The sequence below is a fragment of the Microtus ochrogaster genome, linkage group LG5 (assembly GCF_000317375.1).
Source record: "Microtus ochrogaster isolate Prairie Vole_2 linkage group LG5, MicOch1.0, whole genome shotgun sequence".
Lineage (NCBI taxonomy): Eukaryota > Metazoa > Chordata > Mammalia > Rodentia > Cricetidae > Microtus > Microtus ochrogaster.
The window spans coordinates 47,105,394-47,123,654 of record NC_022031.1 but is presented as its reverse complement, the minus strand read 5'-3'; the positions used below and the strand labels follow the sequence as shown (position 1 = coordinate 47,123,654).

The window sequence follows — 18,261 nt, the reverse complement described above, 5'->3', positions numbered from 1 at the left end:
TTTGAGCTGGGACCTGAGGCTTGCCCAGGCTAGCCACTCTACTCTCCCTACTTCTCCAGCACCATCACACCTCACTTTTCATTTTATTTTATTATTATTATTATTTTTTTTTTTGGTTTTTTGAGACAGGGTTTCTCTGTGGCTTTGGAGCCTGTCCTGGAACTAGCTTTTGTAGACCAGGCTGGTCTCGAACTCACAGAGATCCGGCAGCCTCTGCCTCCTAAGTGCTGGGATTAAAGGCGTGCGCCACCACCGCCCGGCTCTTTTTGGTATCTTATGGGCACGAACACTCACATACCATATGTTTAAAGGGAGTCCAACACCAGACTCTAACTCCGAGTGCCAGATAAGACACAGGGTTTCAGCACTTGATAGCAGTGCTGACTGAGGCCTCTGGGAACCAAAAAGGCTATTATATGGTCTGGATATTACTCACTGCCCAGATAGAAGACTTGCAGATATTTTCTCCTGCTTCATGTGTCGATTCAACTCTACTCATTTTGTTTTTTCTTGCATAAAAGTTTGTAACTTGTTTATTTTTTATTTTCTCAGAGGCAAGGCTTTGCCATGTAGCTAGTACTAGACTTGAAATGTGACCATCCTCCTACCTCAGCACCCTCAGTGCCAAGATTGCAGGCACATGTCACCAGGCCTGTCTGTGTGACTCTCTCAGCTATGACACAATCCAATTCTACTTCCTTCTCGTTTCTGACGTTTCTGGTGTTACTCAGTGCCATTCAAGAAAGTATTGTGAACTTCAGTTCCATGAGGCCTTCACTATGTTGTGATCTAAAAGTTTTGTTAAGCTTTCTGGTGGACTTGTGATTACTCTCTGCTAGAGGTCTGAAGACTTCTCACTCACACCTGCCTCCTCTCTCAGGAAAAAGCTCCTGGCGGAAAGTAGGAACTGAGGTCTATAAATGTGGGCACGAGGGGCCTTTACTTCCTAGCAGACACAACTGTGTATACAGGCACAGATACCAACACAAGCAGACGTCACAAAGCAGAAGACAGGAGAACAACCTCGCTTGGTGACTGCGGTGATACTGGGATTATACCTCATAGGGTCCAGTTTCGTGCCACCAACCTGAAGAACAGTGTAAGGACTTTTTGAGACATTCAAGAATTCTAATTCAGGGGTTGTTATTAAAGCAGGTATTTGGGTATCTACACCCAAAGTTTCCTCTCTTTGGGAATTTTAATACAGTTTTCACACTTGCCAATTAAAGTTACTGTTGTCACCACCCTGTTACTGCTGTTGTGCTTTTGGATGCTGTTATTATTACCGTTGTCATGTGTTGTGAAACAGGATCCCACTATTTAGCTCATCCTGACCTGGAACTCGCCATCCTCCTGCCTCTTCCTCTCAAGAGCTGGGATTATAGGCATACATCAACATGCCCAGATTCTATGTTATTCTTTATACAAATTGACCTCAAAGCCCAAGGGCACTCACTAAAATATTTATTAACTAATACTTTGGAAATAAAAAGCTACAAATTCCACTGGAAGTGTCTTCTTAAATCAGATATGAACAGACCATAGTCAGCATCACATTTACTCATAAGGATACTGCCTAGAAACAAGGCATGCCAGAGCAAGGCACAGGCCAATTCTCTTCAAGAGATCCCAAGAGCAGGCCACACAGACAAGGAATTAGCCTTCACTCGGCACTACCGGAGACAGTTCGGATTCAAGGCAGCGGCACTCATATCCGGTCTGTGAGAGGACACAATGGAAGATGAAGATTGGACCATGGCTCTGAGTGTCATGTAAGACATACAGATAGAGTTCTTAATCCTGGACCATTGATGAGTTCAGAGCCATGGATGAGTGCTAACTAAAAACTCTGAGAACAGATATGGTTGCTATACAGTAGTTGTATCTAAAGCAGTGGTTCTCAACCTGTGGGTTGGGACCCCTTTGGCGCAGGCGGGTGTGTGTGTGTGTGTGTGTGTGTGTGTGTGTGTGTGTGTGTGAATGACCCTTTCACAGGGGTCACCCAAGACCATCAGAAAACAAAAACAATTACATTACTATTCATAACGATAGCAAAATTACAGCTCTGAAGTAGCAGTGAGATTAATTTTATGGTTGGGGGTCACCACAACATGAGGAACTGTATCAAAGGGTCGCAGCATTAGGCAGGGCGAGAAGCACTGCTCTGAAGGAACTTGTGAAAAGCCTGGCTGTGGGAAGAGTGTCACGTTCCCCTAGAGAACAATGGGAAGGGTGGCAGCTAATCCCAACTTCCAGCAACTTTCTTTGCCAGCCATAATTCTAAATATTTTTCATGCGCTGATTTATCATAAAACCCTAATGAGGTCCAGACACTATCCTGTATGACAGACGAGGGGCTGAAAGCTCAAACAATTTGTTCTCAGTCTCAAGCCACTAAATTGGAAGAAGCAACAGTTGAATCCAAACAATTTATCTCAGAGCCTGCACTGCTGTTAATCAGTGAACTACCCAGCAACTGGGTCCATGTGTTAAGAAACCATACCTACCTAAGATGGGGTGTGCTAAATGACAAGGCTGACGATTACGGCACAGGGCTTAGCCAGGCAAACGCAGGGTACTACATGGGCAGAGAAAATGAGCTCTGGAGAAGTACCTGGGTCCCTTCATTCAGTGTCCATGACACTTGGTATTCTTCACGTATCCTCATGCATATTTGTATGAGGACACCTGGGCTCAGAAAGCTCCTCTATCTCTATTACCAAGCCAGTGACCAATTCTGAATAAGAATCCAGATCCTCACCAGCCCATGCCTTTTCTACTATCTACAGTAAGGGCACGAGGTGGTAGGTGAGGGACATCCCCCGTCTTCTTCCCCCTGGAAGCCCAGCATCCTATCAGGAAGAATCTGAAGCCTAGGAATAGGCATGGTTATGACTCCAGGCATTCTTTCTAGTCAGCTATGCGTTGTGCAGAGTGAACACTTGAGTCAACAGTCGTTCCAAGGACCTAGCGCTAGCCTTGGATTTAGACAGGCAGGAAGGCCTGAAAAGCCCCACATACAAAATACAAACATGGAACCTCAGGGAGGTTCAGAACACAAATCAGAGGGGCCATAACTATGTGGTTCTCCATAGCATATTTAAAAATACTCTAAAGAGAACTGCGGAGCCTGGAAATGAGGGTCTCCAAAGAGCAGAGTTGACTGCAGCAAACTGGGTCTGCTGATATTCTCTGCTAATCCTTAACTTTTAACCCCGAAGTTCCTCAAAACCATTCTCAGAAAAGGTCATGATGTAACATTAAATTTAAGAGCAGAACATAAAATTATACGTACACCAGAAAAGGAACTGATAGCAGAAATTTGATTATAGTTCTTCCTGTAACTTTCACTATTTGCTTCTACACAAGCATATATTATATTATTAACCACAGATTAAACAAAGACTGAGGGGGGAGGAGGGAAGGGAGGCAGACTGAGAGATTTAAACAAGACTTGGAAGAGGGGAAAACCTGAACTTTACATAGCGTGTGCTAATGATTCCAAATGACTCTCTAGAGCACTTGGTCACCTGCACGATGTTATTCACCTGTCATCCCGGCACTCAGATCATCAGTTCACACAACCAGCTCAGGAAAGGCCCGATTTCAAAAGAGCGAAACAAAAACCATCCAATGGGTTTGGATATCCAAAAACACCAATGCGTTTATTTAGAAAGTACAAATTTCCACATCACAAGGATCTACTCAGAATTTCCTGGGAAACAGCCCACACCCTGAGAAAATTCTGCTTGTTTTCTCTTTCAGTAAAGGTGGGAGATGGTCTACTTCTGTTTTGGTTTTGAGACAGGAGATCTCGCTATGCTGTCTGAGCTAGCCTTGCACGTAGGCTAGGCAGTCTTCCTGCCTCAGCGTCCTGTGTGGCTGGGGTTACAGTCACACACCAGTGCACGAAGCAAAGCTAGTTCTAACAGTCTCCCCAAGTTGATTCTAGTATTTTTAACTAGGAAATCTTAAATCACTTCAGCTTTTTTCTCTTCTGTAAGGTTGTTTTACGACATATTTACTATAAGGACAAATGGACACTGAAATGCAAACATAGAGTTTCACACTGAGACGGACGACCAGAGCACCAGCTTGGACAGCCTAACATCTCACCGTTGATCTCTGCGAACTTCTGGACGTCAGTCAGGGTTTTCAACTCTTGTCTTGGACATGCTGCTACGCACAGCGCTACAGACTTGATCTTCCTGTTTATCAAGTCCAGATTGCATGGATCCAAAAAGAACACATACCTAAGGCATGGAGAAAAGAACCAAGATATTATTTTGCAAAAACACATATGGTTTACTGCATACTCAACTAAGCCCAAAGCAAAGGCTAGCCTCCGCTGAGCTTTACCATCAGCGTTCCTCCAACAGACCCATCAGTGAAAGCCTGGAAAACAACGACTTCTGATGCTAACAGAGAGAATGGAGTAATGAGAGGACTTAATAGTTTTCATGAGTTCTTTTCCTAATATTTACATTTTATAATACGCAGATTTTATTGCTGGAAATCGTTTCCCTGCTTTGTTAAATTTACACCAAACATGATTAGAATATCCCATGTTGTGATTTAACATATACTGCAGTTGCCATGGAAACTACAAACTGGTTAATGAATATTATTATCAAAATGAAAATGTATATATTATTAATGACCATACATCAATATGAATAAAAAGTTGAATGAAAACTGGAAAAATATACAGCAACGTAACAGCCACCTACATACATGGGGAGTTTTTAATTTCCTTTCATTTACTTTTTAGGCTTCTGACTTTCTAAAAATAATGCAGATTACATTTTAATTGAAATATCCACAATAAATACTTTTTATTTAGAAAATCTCATAGCAGTTACATAAAAATAATACACACATCCTACATTATTGCCCTCTGTATTTTTTATAATTACAATTTTTAAAGGGGGACGCTTAGGCGGAAATCACAGAATTCAATAGATATTATCACCTATCCCAAAAAAGGGGATGCCTAAACATCCTCCAACAAGAATAAGAGAGTGTGTTGTTGCAGACCAAGGGATGGAGCATAACAAGGAGTGCCTTACTGAGCACGAAGTTAAAGAACACCAGCCCTGGCACAGTTCTGTCTTGTCATCCTGTCCATCCGTGCCCCCTCCACCCCAACCCCATCACAGTCCAGAGCAGACTTTTACAAAGTCAAGGGCCTTTCCCACAAACCAGTCAAATCTACATTACAAATACAACTAAATGTAAGAATTAGGTAATTGCTTTTCTCAGCCTTTGGCTGTAATCAGGTGAAGAAACAGGATTAAGCACAAAAATTAAAAAGCAAAAAGAACAAAGCCAATGCACACATGAAATGGGTACTGGAAAAGAATACCATAAAAAAAGGTGCAGAAGGCTCCAGAGGAGCCTTCACAGATGGAGTAATAACTGTGCAGCACAGGGCAGCCAGGAGACCATCCAGGAACCCAGCAGGAAGGGAAGGATAAGCATAGTACAAATCAACACACTCTTAGAGACTCTAAAGTGGTTAGTGTTCCCAAAAGAAAAAAGGAACGCAAAGAAGCCAGATGTGATTTGGAGGTAGGGTTTATGGACTGCTTCCATGGCCGAAAACAAGGAGGTAGTTAGTACAGGCAGGCACGGAGAAAACAGTTTCTGGGAACCCTTGGCAGAAACAAGCAACCTCTCACTGCTTCCCTCCATCTGGCCCATGCATCTGACTCAGGGTGTCTGTTCCTAGGACCCCAGACAAAAAACTGCATGACGCCAGATTCTGGGCAGTGGACACTCGGGTCCTGGAAGAGGGGTGTATCAACTAGCATCGCCACTACCACCAATAACAAGAAGTATCTATGATAGCAACCATGAATGGAGCCCATGCTTATTGAATGCTCATGTGCAGACACTCTAGAAAGCTCTGGGTATGGACACATGCGGTCCACACAATAGCGTGCTGTGTTCCTGTGAAGGCGGTGGAATGCGGGTGGGGGAGAGTAACCGAATACATCGTCCTTAATGATAAACGATGCCTTGAGAAGCATCCAGAGAAATCACATGAAACCAGCAGAAAGCAGGTTTACAGACCAGGAAAGAAAGCCAGAGGCTACTGGGCCTCGCAGCTGGGACTGGGCTAGATCAAGGACAAGCTCCTGGGAATAGAAATTTGGTCTGGTTGGCCTGCTTCCTAGGACAATGAATGCTAAATGCTAAAACTGCCCTGGCTGCACTTAGTTTAGACACTGAAACACCACAGTAGTTTGTCCTTGTGAGTGGGTAGCCATCTCGTACTGTGCCTTGCTTGCACCAACCTGAGCCTGTGCTCTGGTTCTTTTTCCCCCCCCCCCCGAGAAGGCATTGCATCTTAAACCCATGCTCTCCTGCTCTGGCCTCTCAAGCAGCTGAGATTCTAGGTCCTTCCCATCGTCTGCATCTAGGCCTCCCTTAAGAGCTCTCTGGCCTAACATAAGGGAAACATTTTTCCGTCTTAGCCTCAGTTTCCTCATTTTTACAACTGCACACCATTTACTGCACAGTCTACTTTAAGGCCATCGATGGCACACGCTGAACAGACAGCGTGTGCGTGGCAGTTCTTAGCAGTGTCGCCAAGACAGCAGCCTGACTTTTACAAAGGCTGCTTGTGAGGGTAAGCCATTCAACTAAACTCGTTCTGGGAGGGGTGCAGAACAAGATGACAACACTAATACTTAGTTTCCAGGAGAGAAAAGCATGCGTAGATACCACTGGGTCAAAAGCTTTCGTAAGAACTAAGCAGCCCCCTGGAACAGGTCAAGTAAAACAAAATGGGTTAAGAAGGCAAATGGAATTTTACGTCTACCAACCACTATCAAATTAATATCACTGATTATAGCCTAAGTATATGGTTTCAGAAAACTCATAACCCATAGAACCAAAATATAATTTTAAATAGCATCTTCAGAAATGTATGCTAATATACATGCTTAGTATATAAACCTTCCCGAGTTCCAACCTAAGAATTCTAATTATTAGATCTATTTCACACACACTAACACTGTGAAAGGCGACTGACAGGCCCTAGGTTCTAACTGTGGTGTTGCCTTTTGGATGACGGAGGCTTTCTCTCCCTCTGACAGTGAAATAAGCTATCCCTCCATTTACAGATAAGGCTAGCAGCAGCAGGCAGGACTGCAGTGTCTCATTCTGTGTGGTGTTAGACACCTATGACCAACCAAAGTGAGGAAATAGGAAAAGGGAATTTTCAGAAATAAACAATATATTAAGTTGTTTTTTTTTTAATTTTTTATTGAGAAAAATAAAAAAAAGTTTCTGCCTCCTCCCAGCCTCCCATTTTCCTTCCCCTCCTCCCACCCTTCTCCCCCTTCTCCCACTCCTCTCCCCCTCCCTCTCCAGTCCAAAGAGCAGTCAGGGTTCCCTGCCCTGTGTTAAGTCCTAGGTCCTCCCCCCTCCGTCCAATCTAGGAAAGTGAACATCCAAACTGGCTAGGCTCCCACAAAGCCAGAACATGAAGTAGGATCAAAACCCTGTGCCATTGTCCTTGGCTTCTCATCAGCCCTCATTGTTCGCCATGTTCAGAGAGTCCGGTTTTATCCCATGCTTTTTCAGTATTAAAAATTTATAGCAATATATTAAGTTTTGAATAATTGTGATTATAGTTATTGGTATGATTGCTCTATTTCATGGTTATTATCAACTTCTTACTGTGTCTGATTTATTAAACTTTATTATATGTATGTACTCATAGGAGGAAGAAAAGAGGTACCCACAAAATTTAGTACAATCCAGAGCTGCAAAGATCTGCATTGCACACTGGAATGCTTTCCATGATAAGGGGACTCATTTGCAGTTAACTGACAAACAGAGAGTGTCTTTCAATCAAGAGACACAGAATAAGAGGCTACAAAACACTGCCTGTCTCAAAGCCTGTCCTGATTCCATTCTCCCCAGCACAGGAATGTTGTAGAAGCTCAAATTTATTATTAATAACTCAGAAACAGCTTTGTTGAAGTTTCACCTCCTTTAGAGGACCTAGATGGATTAAATACCCGCATTGGGAATGGAGGAAGGATGAGAAACAATGAGAATACTCCAGAAACTGAACAGCCTGGACACTTGCAGGTAGGCACACAGCATGCTCAGGTGGTCCAGAAAGGACATCTGCAAAGGGAATTGCAAACTACCTAGGTAAGCTTTGAAGTTCAGAGCATGATGGGGGCTGGAGGGAGAGATGGCTCAGTCGTTAAAGGCTAGGCTCAAAAAAAAAAAAAAAAAAAAAAAAAAAAAAAGGGCAAGGGAGAAAGGAAACAAACCACAAAGTGTCCTGGCTGTACTGCAAAGGAAGTGCCAAAGAGGCTGGTAAAGGAGGGGTATAATACTGCATGCAGTCCAGCTAGCTTCTGGGGTTATTTGAAGAAGATACTAAGTAAATCCACTTTAACTGACAAGTCTGGGAATGCAGCAGCAAGCTCTTCCAAAAGGAGAGAAAGGGAAGAATATAAAAATACAGTGGTCTCTCTGCACAGGACACAGGAGGACATATGCATCCAGCGTGAGAACGAGGCAAAGGCCAAAGAGGGAGCACTACTAATCACTGTGAAGAGCCACAGGAAGGAGGTGACTAAAAGCTCTGCTCAGAGCAAAAAGATGAATTATAAGATGCCACAGAAGGTTTAAAGGTAGCGTAAACCTCTATCTTGCTTTTACTACCTTTACCAAAGACAGGAGAAGGCAAAGAAAATGCGATTTACTAAGAAGTTACTGCATGGCACAAAGCATCTGAGGATGAGCCCTCACTACCCATAATTCAACAGCTAAGGGAGAAATCTACAAGGCGGGTGACAACTGGAGGTCACATGAACTGAAAGTCTGACCCAATCCCAACTGGAGAGGGAGGGCAGGGACAGTCAGCGACAAACCAATGACTGGCTGCTTAGAGCAGGTCTGTAGCAGAAGGAGCCCCGTCTGCTCAAGACGCAGCAGTTCATTTGGTGGGGGAACAGCACTCAAAGGATAAGCATTCAGCAGGACTTAATTCACAGAGGAGCATCCCATTATCCTTCTAACACTGCTAAGTATTTACTCCCAGGAAAGGCCTTCTCAATACAAAACCCACAAAGCACAAATTTTGAATGCAAATAACTTAGAGGCTACAGAAAAAGAGACAGAAATACAACTAGTCATTTCGAAACCGCATGATGTGTGTGAGGTTGAAATGGCAGTAGAAACTGTATAGTTCTGCGTGGAAGAAAGGGGGTGAGGGAAAGCATTAGGGAGGGGGAGGAGGAATCTAAGCCGCATTTTGAAACCGAGTAGGAATTTTCCAGACAGATGGGGAAAGGAACACTCCAGACAGAGGAAACCGCATGCCTAAAAGCACAGAAGCATGAAAGAGCATATTTAAGGAACTGCAAATAATCGGATAGGGCTGACTACAGGGTGGAACATCAAAGAGCTATGTGCCAAGGAGAAGTGGGGGCAGAGGTGGCTGTCCTTAGAATCCAGGAGATCTGACGCTCTGTTCCATAAGGCAGTGTGTGGTCACATGGCCACCTCACAGTAAGGCCCTGGTGTAACCAGCGATCAAGTTGAAGAGGGAGAGGCTGGGGCACAGCAGTGTGGCTCCAGAGATGAGCCCTTGCCATTAAATTGCCTCCTGCTGCCATGGCAACTCTGCGGCAAGGCTTTTTGGAGCAAGAGGTGGCAAGCAGATACCAGGTCTGCTGGCCGCCTCCTGCCGAATTTGGCTTCTCTCCTCTCTAATCAAGCATTGCAGCGCTTAGAGCTGGGAAACTGGCAGAGAAGCCCCTCGGATGCCTTCTGCTTTAGTGATTCCTGACACATGTCTTCCCCAGAGGGGAATAAAAATGGAGTCTGATCATTTGCCCAATTATTACCTGGAATCAATTTATAATTTATAGCCCCTTTCTACAGACTGTTGCCCTTACTGAATCACCAAAAGGAAAAACACAACAGCAATGCAGGCCTCCCTCCCGCTAATGCTAAGTACAGGCTGCAGAGAGCTTGAGGATCTAGACTCCACCCACGGCAGAGCTCTGCCCAGAGACCTCTTATTTCCTACGTGGAAGGAGGAAGGACCACAGCAAGGCAAGTCTGGATGGCTCACCAGGCTAGGAACCACGTGTCCCAAGGAAGGTCATCTTCTACAGCCCAGAGAACCATGGGAACAGCACACCCAAACTAAGATAACCCTGCTAACTACAACACACAATTAACTAAAACATTCTGGAACAAAGGACTTCAGAGAGACAGGTCCAGAACAGTGATGAACTGCAGATAGTAACCTAGAAGGTTGTACGATGTTTACAAAAGTCACCCTCTGCCTCTTAAGCACTTAAACTGCTATAGTGCATTATAAGTACATTATCTGTCCCTCAAATTCCATGTCCAAAGGTGTGGTAGCTCCATGCTATAGCACTTGCTTAGTGTGTATGTGAAAGTCCAGACCCCCTTAGGCCAAAACCACTAAGAAACAACAATAAAACACAAAGTGAAATCTGTCACTGGAACAGCTTAGGAAGACGGAGCTTTAAGTGGTGACCAGGTGACCGTGCACTGCTGTCACAAGTGGATTAGTGCCAGCATCCGGAGACAAAAGGTGGCGGCAGGAAAGGGCTAATCTGAGGTCAACCTGAACTGGGTCATGAGACCATGTCCCCCACACCTACCCAAAACAAAACAAAAAGAAAGCTTTATTTGCTCCACCACTTCCACTCAAGCCTTGTATATCCAGTCATTTATCTGCTTCATTATCTGTCTACCACTGGAAACCAACTCCAGGAGAGCGGAGCTGGTTGACTATTTAATCCATTTCTGTATCGTTAGTGCTTAAATAATGCCTGGAATGAGGAGGGAGCACCAAAAGTTATTGAATCACTACATAGATAGCAATTGTGTGAATTTTTCAGGTAGGGATGAGGTGGGAAGGAAGTAGGCAAGAAGATATTTCAGGCTGAAACACTCTCAGTTATTCAACATAAGAATTGTAAACAGCTCCTCTCCCAGATACAGGGTTAAGAGAATTAAGTATGCCAACACTAGCCAGGTAGGTATGTGGCTCAGATTCATGCCTATAATCTACTTGGGAGGCTGAGGCAGCAAGCTTCAAATTCAAGGCCAGCCTAGGCTATCTACAGAATTCAAAGCCAGACAGGGCTATACAGTAAGATCCTATCTCAGAAACCAAACCAAACCACCAACAAAAGAGATTACAAAGTCTCCCTTCCCAGCGTTCATGGTACCGAGGACCAAAAGGGTTGTAAGGCAGGAACAGGAAGGATCAAACAGGTCTCTTGAGTGGAGTCGGAGGTATCTCGAGAACAGAGAACTAAAGGAACTAGGAAGGAATAAAAGTCAGTCAAGTGTGGAGGGAAATGGGTGGGAGCAGAGCAGGTTCAGCCACAGAGAGGAGAACGGGAAAAGGTAGGCATGGCTGATATGGAAGGCCATGGAAGATACAGGAACTCAGAGGGGCACTGCAGCTAGACTGTGGGCCTTAAAGAGATCAAAGAGGCGGGGCAGTTTGGAGCTCATCCTACAGCTGGGAAGCTGCAGGACGGTTGCTTGCTGTAATGTGCAAAAAGAACAATAGACAACTTAGACAGGTGGGAAGGAGGCTATAGGATTTATACCAAGAAACGCCAGCTTTGACTAGGGCAGAACTTCAAAAGTACTCAGGAACAAGTAAGAGAGTGTGATGGTGTGAAAAGGGAGAGAGGAGGAGCATCCATTCTGACCAGGATGTCTGCGCCACGAGGTTTGTAAACCTGTTCAAAATACAACCAAACCAAAAACTGTGAGTGCTGGGCACTGCGGTCAGCGTCAATAATCCCAGAACTCACGAAGGTGGAGGATGGAGACTGTAAACCTGCAAGACAGTCTTGAAACACACAGGCAAAAGAGGTGGGTACTCAGGAAGGCACAGAAGGATAAACACCAGGCCCACCTTTAGAAAGCCCCAGTTTGGTGTCCCTAATATATTTACATTACAAACAAAGCCCGTGCAAATGGATAAGCCAGAGACAAAAGATCAATTCTCCTAAGTAGCTAGAGCACGGTGCCTCCTCCTTACACAGGGACCATAGAGGGAGAAAATGTGCTGCAGAGATGGTTCAGCCCTTATGTGATTCGGAGAACCTGGGCTCAGTGCCCAGCATCCACAGTGTTCACAAAGATCCTTAACTCTAGTTTCAAGGGATCTGATGGCCTCTTCTGATCTCCACCAGCAATGCAGGTCACACACACACACACACACACACACACACACACGTAAATTTTAAAAAAAAATTTTTAAAGGGAGGGAGGATAAACACTGGAATAAATCCAAGAGCCAATGACTATATCTTGTGCAAAACTGAAAGCAGTTTAGAAAAACATTTCCTGAGAGCTACCAAAAAACAAGTTTTCTACTTAGCAAAGGTAATTAGAACACTACAAAAGTCAAGTTCACTATCAATACCAGCAAGAAATAGTCTCAAATTCAACTTTTAGACCATCACATCAAAAAAATATCTTATAGCATGAGGCAAAAGCAAAATATTTTGTTTTTTCTTGATTTAAAAACTATTGAGACATAATTAACATGCCATAAAGCTTTATCCATTTAAGACAGGGTCTCACATAGTTGCTCTGGCTGGTCTCAAATCCCAAGGTTCAAGGAATCCTCTCTGATACCTAAGCTTTTTTGGTGCTGTGACTTTAGAGAGGTCCAAGGGTTACTACATGTACCACTGTGTCCAGCCAATTCAATGCTTTTAAGTATATATTACTGAATTGTTTAATCATGAAAACCTAATTCTAAAATATGCTCATCCCTAAAGAACCCCCAAATCTTCTATTAGCAGTCATTGCTCAATTCTCTGTATTCCCTACCCCTACTTAGCATGAGTTTAAAGTTCAGCACACTACAGTATATGTTTCAATCCTCACTCCTATTATGGCCAATAATATTCCATTGTATAGACATACCACAGTTTTAGTATTCATTCATCAGTAGATGCAAATCTATATTGCTTTCTTCCTTTGGGAGTTATTATCAACCATACTGCTATCAACATTCATATGCATGTCTCTCTGTGTATATGTGTGTATACTTCTTTTGGGAGGTTTTGAGAAGTAGACTTGCAAGGTTATACAGTAACCGTGTTTGGCATTTTGAAAAATAGTATTTACACTGGCAGCTGTGCCTTTTAAACTCCTATTGCAAAATATGGGTCTCCAATTTCTCCAAACCCTCATCCACATTTTAAAATGACCATCAACTGATGACTGAACAAACAAATTGTGACCTATCCATACAATGGATTCATTTTAGATTATCATTCTTACAGTGGGTGAGGAAGAGGTACTCTCTGGCTCTGTTTTGTATTTCACTGCTAGTTAATGGTGCTCAACGTCTTTCACAAGCCTATTTGTGCATGTCTTGCAGTTCCTTTGGGGAAAGGTCCCCTTAACTCCCTTGCCCATAACAGATTTTTATCCATTTGTACCAAAGACAGAACGATGAGGCAGACCCAGGCAGTAGATACTGTCACAACACTAAGAAAAAAAAAAAAAAACATTACAAGAAAGAAGTTAAATAATAAGGGTGAAAGAGGACAAAAGATCATTCAGGAGACTGAATAGGAGCAAAAGATCATAGGAGCTGAAGCATAGGTGAAGTAATAACAAAACATAGCACATGCACACTGGAAAGACAAGCTTATGGCCAGAATAAGGGGTTCTCGACTTATTGTGTTGATTTTATAGACAGAGTAATTACAGGTGATGACAAAGACCAAGCTGTGAGTCTGAAACTATGGAAGAGTAATCCTGAAAGCCTCCACTGAGGAAAAACGTAAATACTTCCTAGGGATAAAGTGAGAATCAATGGAGCTATGGCAAAGAGCTTCGTAAGCAACAAACAGAGAGCATGGGCTACAGCAGTCATGCCTTCCCATGCGAATAAAAACAGAAGCGCTGGCAACTTCCAAACTCCCTTTGAAAGATGAGGATGGTTAAGATCACCAATGGCAAGTGACATTTTCAGTTTTAGGTACTGTGCTAACGCTCATATGCCGCCGTCACATTTATTCTCCGAAACACCACTGCAAGTCCATACTACCAACAAAGCCCTTTGAGTCAAATACCACTGTTGCTACTTCCTACTGTGTAAATTCTTCCTCAATTGCCTCTCCAATGAATCTTCCTTGAAAGATATCCTCAACAGCATGAACAATTCAGCTCATCGTATAAAAACTGAAAATGCTGTTTCCTTTATATTGCTTTCATCTTTTTATTAGAGAATCAAACATGTCAACCTTGATACTACTTAATTTCTTTATTGCTTCAACAATGTACAAATTATCCCCTCTTCAATGATGTACAATACTCACGTCAAGATATTTAATTCATCTGGAATTTAGCTTGTATGATATCAGATTAAACAGGTCTAATATGGCATCCTTCATATTACTACCCAACCCAGTACTTTTATTTTTATGTTTTTGTTAAATGCTGCTTGCTACTTCTTGAGTTCGATTACTTCTATTCTGTTTTTATGACTATATGTACCTAGACTTAAACAGTTCTTATACCTTGGAACACGATTTAGTCTCGAACATCGAACCTCCTCCCTTTGTTTCCCTAGAAAGAATATAACAATAGCAACCACATATATATAATCTTAATGAGAAATCCTCAGCCTCGTGTCTTGTCTGCCCAGCACATCAGTTTCCAACAGTTTATTGTTTTGTAGGGTGCAGATGAACTTGGAACCTTGGACCCACTAGGGAAGTGTTCCGCTACTGAGCCACACCTCCACCTCACCAAGTGCCAACATTTAAAAGTCAGAGCTGGAGAGAGATGGCTCAGAGGTTAAGAACACTTGTTCTTGCTGAAGACCTGGGTTCAATTGACAGCATCTCCATGCCAGTTCACAATCATTTTATAACTCCAGCTCCAGGAGATCTGAAACCTTAGTCTGACTTCTGGAATACCAGACACACGTGTTTTCAACAGACATACATGCAAGCAAAACATTTATATGAATAAAATAAATCTAAAAAATACAAAATAACAGTCAGGAGACTGGCAGATCTTATGTGCTCTCCTGACTCTTCTTTCACCTGTCAACAGGTATCTAGCCTTGCTTGAAAACAGGCTGGGGAGATGACTTGGTAGTTAAAGTCTCGCTGCATAGGCAAGAGGAGCAGAGTTCAGTGTGCAGATCCCCAGAACCCATGTAAATGCCTGGCGCGCATGCTGGGCTATCTGTAATTCCACCCTTGGAAAGCAGAAATAGGGAATTCCCAGAGTACACTAGGTACATATAGTGACTAAAGACTCACTATATAGTTGAGTCTGGGTTCAACTAAAAAGCTGTCTCAAAGAATAAGCTGGAAGAAGACTCCCAACATAAACCTTGGACTTTCATGTACACATATGGCCACACATACACACAAAAGAAAAACACATACACAAGAAAAAAATAACCCTAGTATCATAGTCTCCTCTATCTATATTCCATATCTCAGCTAGAATTACACAAAACCCCAGTGTATAGAGTTCAAAGTACCAAGTGTCCCCTATGTATAGTAAGACCATACATCCCAGTCTATTTAGGTAACTTAAGAGTGTTTGCCTTGTGGCTTTTGGGTTCCCAAACTCTGATAAAACCCACAAGTTTCTCTTTCTGTTTCAAAGCCTGAAAGTTCATAGCTCATTTGGTATTCAACATCAGTAACTACCCTGAGCTTAGACATCTGGTCTAACTTCTTAGACACATCCACTGCGTGGCTCCATCGCTCCCTCTCATGAACAGACCACTGTCTTACAATATACATGCACCTTTTAATCCTCTGAAATTATTTTGTAAACAAGAATCTTTTTTTTCTTCTATTAAATTAATATTTTTTCATTTATATTACATACCGACCACCATTTTCCCTCCCTCCCTCCTCTCCTCCCATTCCCTACCTGACTCCCATCTACCTGCTCCCCATCCACTCCTCCACCAGCTCCATTCAGAAAGGGGCAGGCCTCCCACGAACTGGCACAAAGCAGGGCAAGTGTTATCACCTTTGATGGGTACATATCATTCAGATCTAGAAGTGGAGTTGCTGCCTCATAGTAAACTCCATATTTATAGTATTTTAATCAACGGATTCTACGCTATGAGTGTTTTTTTTTTTAATTTCACATCCCAGCCTCTGTTTCTCCCACCTCCTCTCCTCGCAGTTCCTCCCTGACACCCCTTGTTCCCCAACCTCTAATCTCATCCTCTTCAGCTAAGCTGGGTTCATAGGGGCTCACAGAGACTGAACCGACAACCAGGGAGCCTGCATACAACTGACCTAGGCCCTCTGCATATATTTTACAGTTGTACAGCTTAGTCTATGCAGGGGCTATCGTCAACTCTTATCCTGGCTTTTGGGACCTTACTCCTCATACTGGGTTGCCTTGCTCAGCCTTAATACATGGGGAAGTCTTATTGCAACTTGATATGCTATGTTTGTTGATACTCATAAAAGACCTGTCCTTTCCTTGGTGGAAACAAGAATAATTTTCAAAAGCATTCCCAAGTAGAGAAAAATGTTATCTGCTTTTTATTTTATGATTTATAACAACCATGATTAATTCACTATCCTGTTGGGTCTTAACTGGTACTGTATTAAGTCTATAAATTTACATTGGTTGTATTGTTGTAGTTACTGCACTAAGACTACCCACTAGGAAGAGATCTTATTTTTATTATTGTTCTGCTTTCCTTCTATTAAAATATTCTAATTCTCCGCACTTGGTAATTTATAAATATGCATGTGTATGTGCAGGTACAGAAAGATAGACTGGAAAAACAAAAGTATTATCTTTTTCATTATGTTTTCAGCATAATAATAAAATAAACGGCTGAATTCATGTAGGCATACATTTTGTAACCTGCAATTTAAGCGTCTCGTTTGCGGCATGTTTTTTTGTGTCTCCTCAGCAGCCCATGTTGCAGCCCCTTGTCGCTGGCAAACAGCATTAGCTCTCGCTAATGGCAGACACACATTCCATTTATCTCTTTTATGATTTGCTGTAACTAGCTATGTAAAACAATGGTATGCAAAGACAGCATCCTTGTTTGCTGGAGGCAAATTATTACTATCTCTGCATAACCTTGGTAGCTGCCCCTACCAGTCTCCTTTTATGACCTCAAATTTAAAAAGAATTGTCAACAGAAAGTGCCAAGGTCATTCAGTGGGGAAGATGAGTCTGATAAACGCCACAGGGACGGGTGCATCTTTCTTTAGGGCAGGGCATCAAGCCTGACTAGTTCTTTTTTTTTTTTTTTTTTTGGTTTTTCGAGACAGGGTTTCTCTGTGGTTTGGAGCCTGTCCTGGAACTAGCTCTTGTAGACCAGGCTGGTCTCGAACTCACAGAGATCCACCTGCCTCTGCCTCTCGAGTGCTGGGATTAAAGGCGTGCACCACCACCGCCCGGCTCTGACTAGTTCTTCACAGGATCTATATTGTTGAAAATGACTCACACAGCTGGGCAGTGGTGGCACACACCTTTAATCCTAGTATTAGGGAGGCAGAAGCAGGCAGATCTCCCCAGGCTGGTCTACAGAGCCAGTGCCAGTTCTGGGTCAGCCAAGGCTACAGAGAGAAACCCTGTCTCAAAAAATCTCTATAAATAAATAAAATAGAATGAAACAAAACAAAACACAAAACCAATCAACCAACCAACAAACAAAAAACCACCACAGAAATAAGAACAACAACAACAAAAAGCCCTTAAATAAAGCACAGAAAAAAAAATCTTTGTGACTTTGGGGCAAAGAAACAAATTCTTAGAACAGAAAATTGCACAAGCCATGAAAAGATCATCAAAACTGAAAGCTTTCCTCCCCAGGTTACTAGTAGGAGAGTGTGGAGATGGCTCAGCAGGGAAAGGACTCGCCACCTAAGCCTGAAGATCTGAGATCAGTCCACAGAACCATGCAAACAGCTCAGAACACTGCAAGGAGACAGCAGGATCTCTGGAACTCATGGGTCACCCCAGTTTAACTGTCCTAGCAAAACATCATATATTAAAAAGCTGGAGGGCTCATGAGAACCAACAGTTAACACTGACCCCTAAACCAGTTGGTGGTGGTGCACCCCTTTAATCCCAGCATTTGGGAGGCAAAGGCAGGTGTATCTCTGTGAGTTCAAGGCCAACCTGGTTTACAAGAGCTAGTTCCAGGACAGGTTCCAAAGCCACAGAGAAACTATGTCTTAAAAAACTGAAAAA

General features: G+C 42.9%; 1 protein-coding gene across 3 annotated transcripts in view; it reads right to left on the bottom strand.

Moving 5' to 3' along the window:
* Slc44a1 (solute carrier family 44 member 1) overlaps positions 1-18,261 on the bottom strand; it is a 158,026-nt gene that overhangs the window by 77,547 nt on the left and 62,218 nt on the right. For all 3 annotated transcript variants that reach the window (XM_026786600.1, XM_005362191.3, XM_013351888.2), the window contains exon 4: positions 4,117-4,253. In XM_026786600.1, coding sequence (XP_026642401.1) covers positions 4,117-4,253 — 137 coding nt within the window. The remainder of the gene's footprint in view (positions 1-4,116; positions 4,254-18,261) is intronic.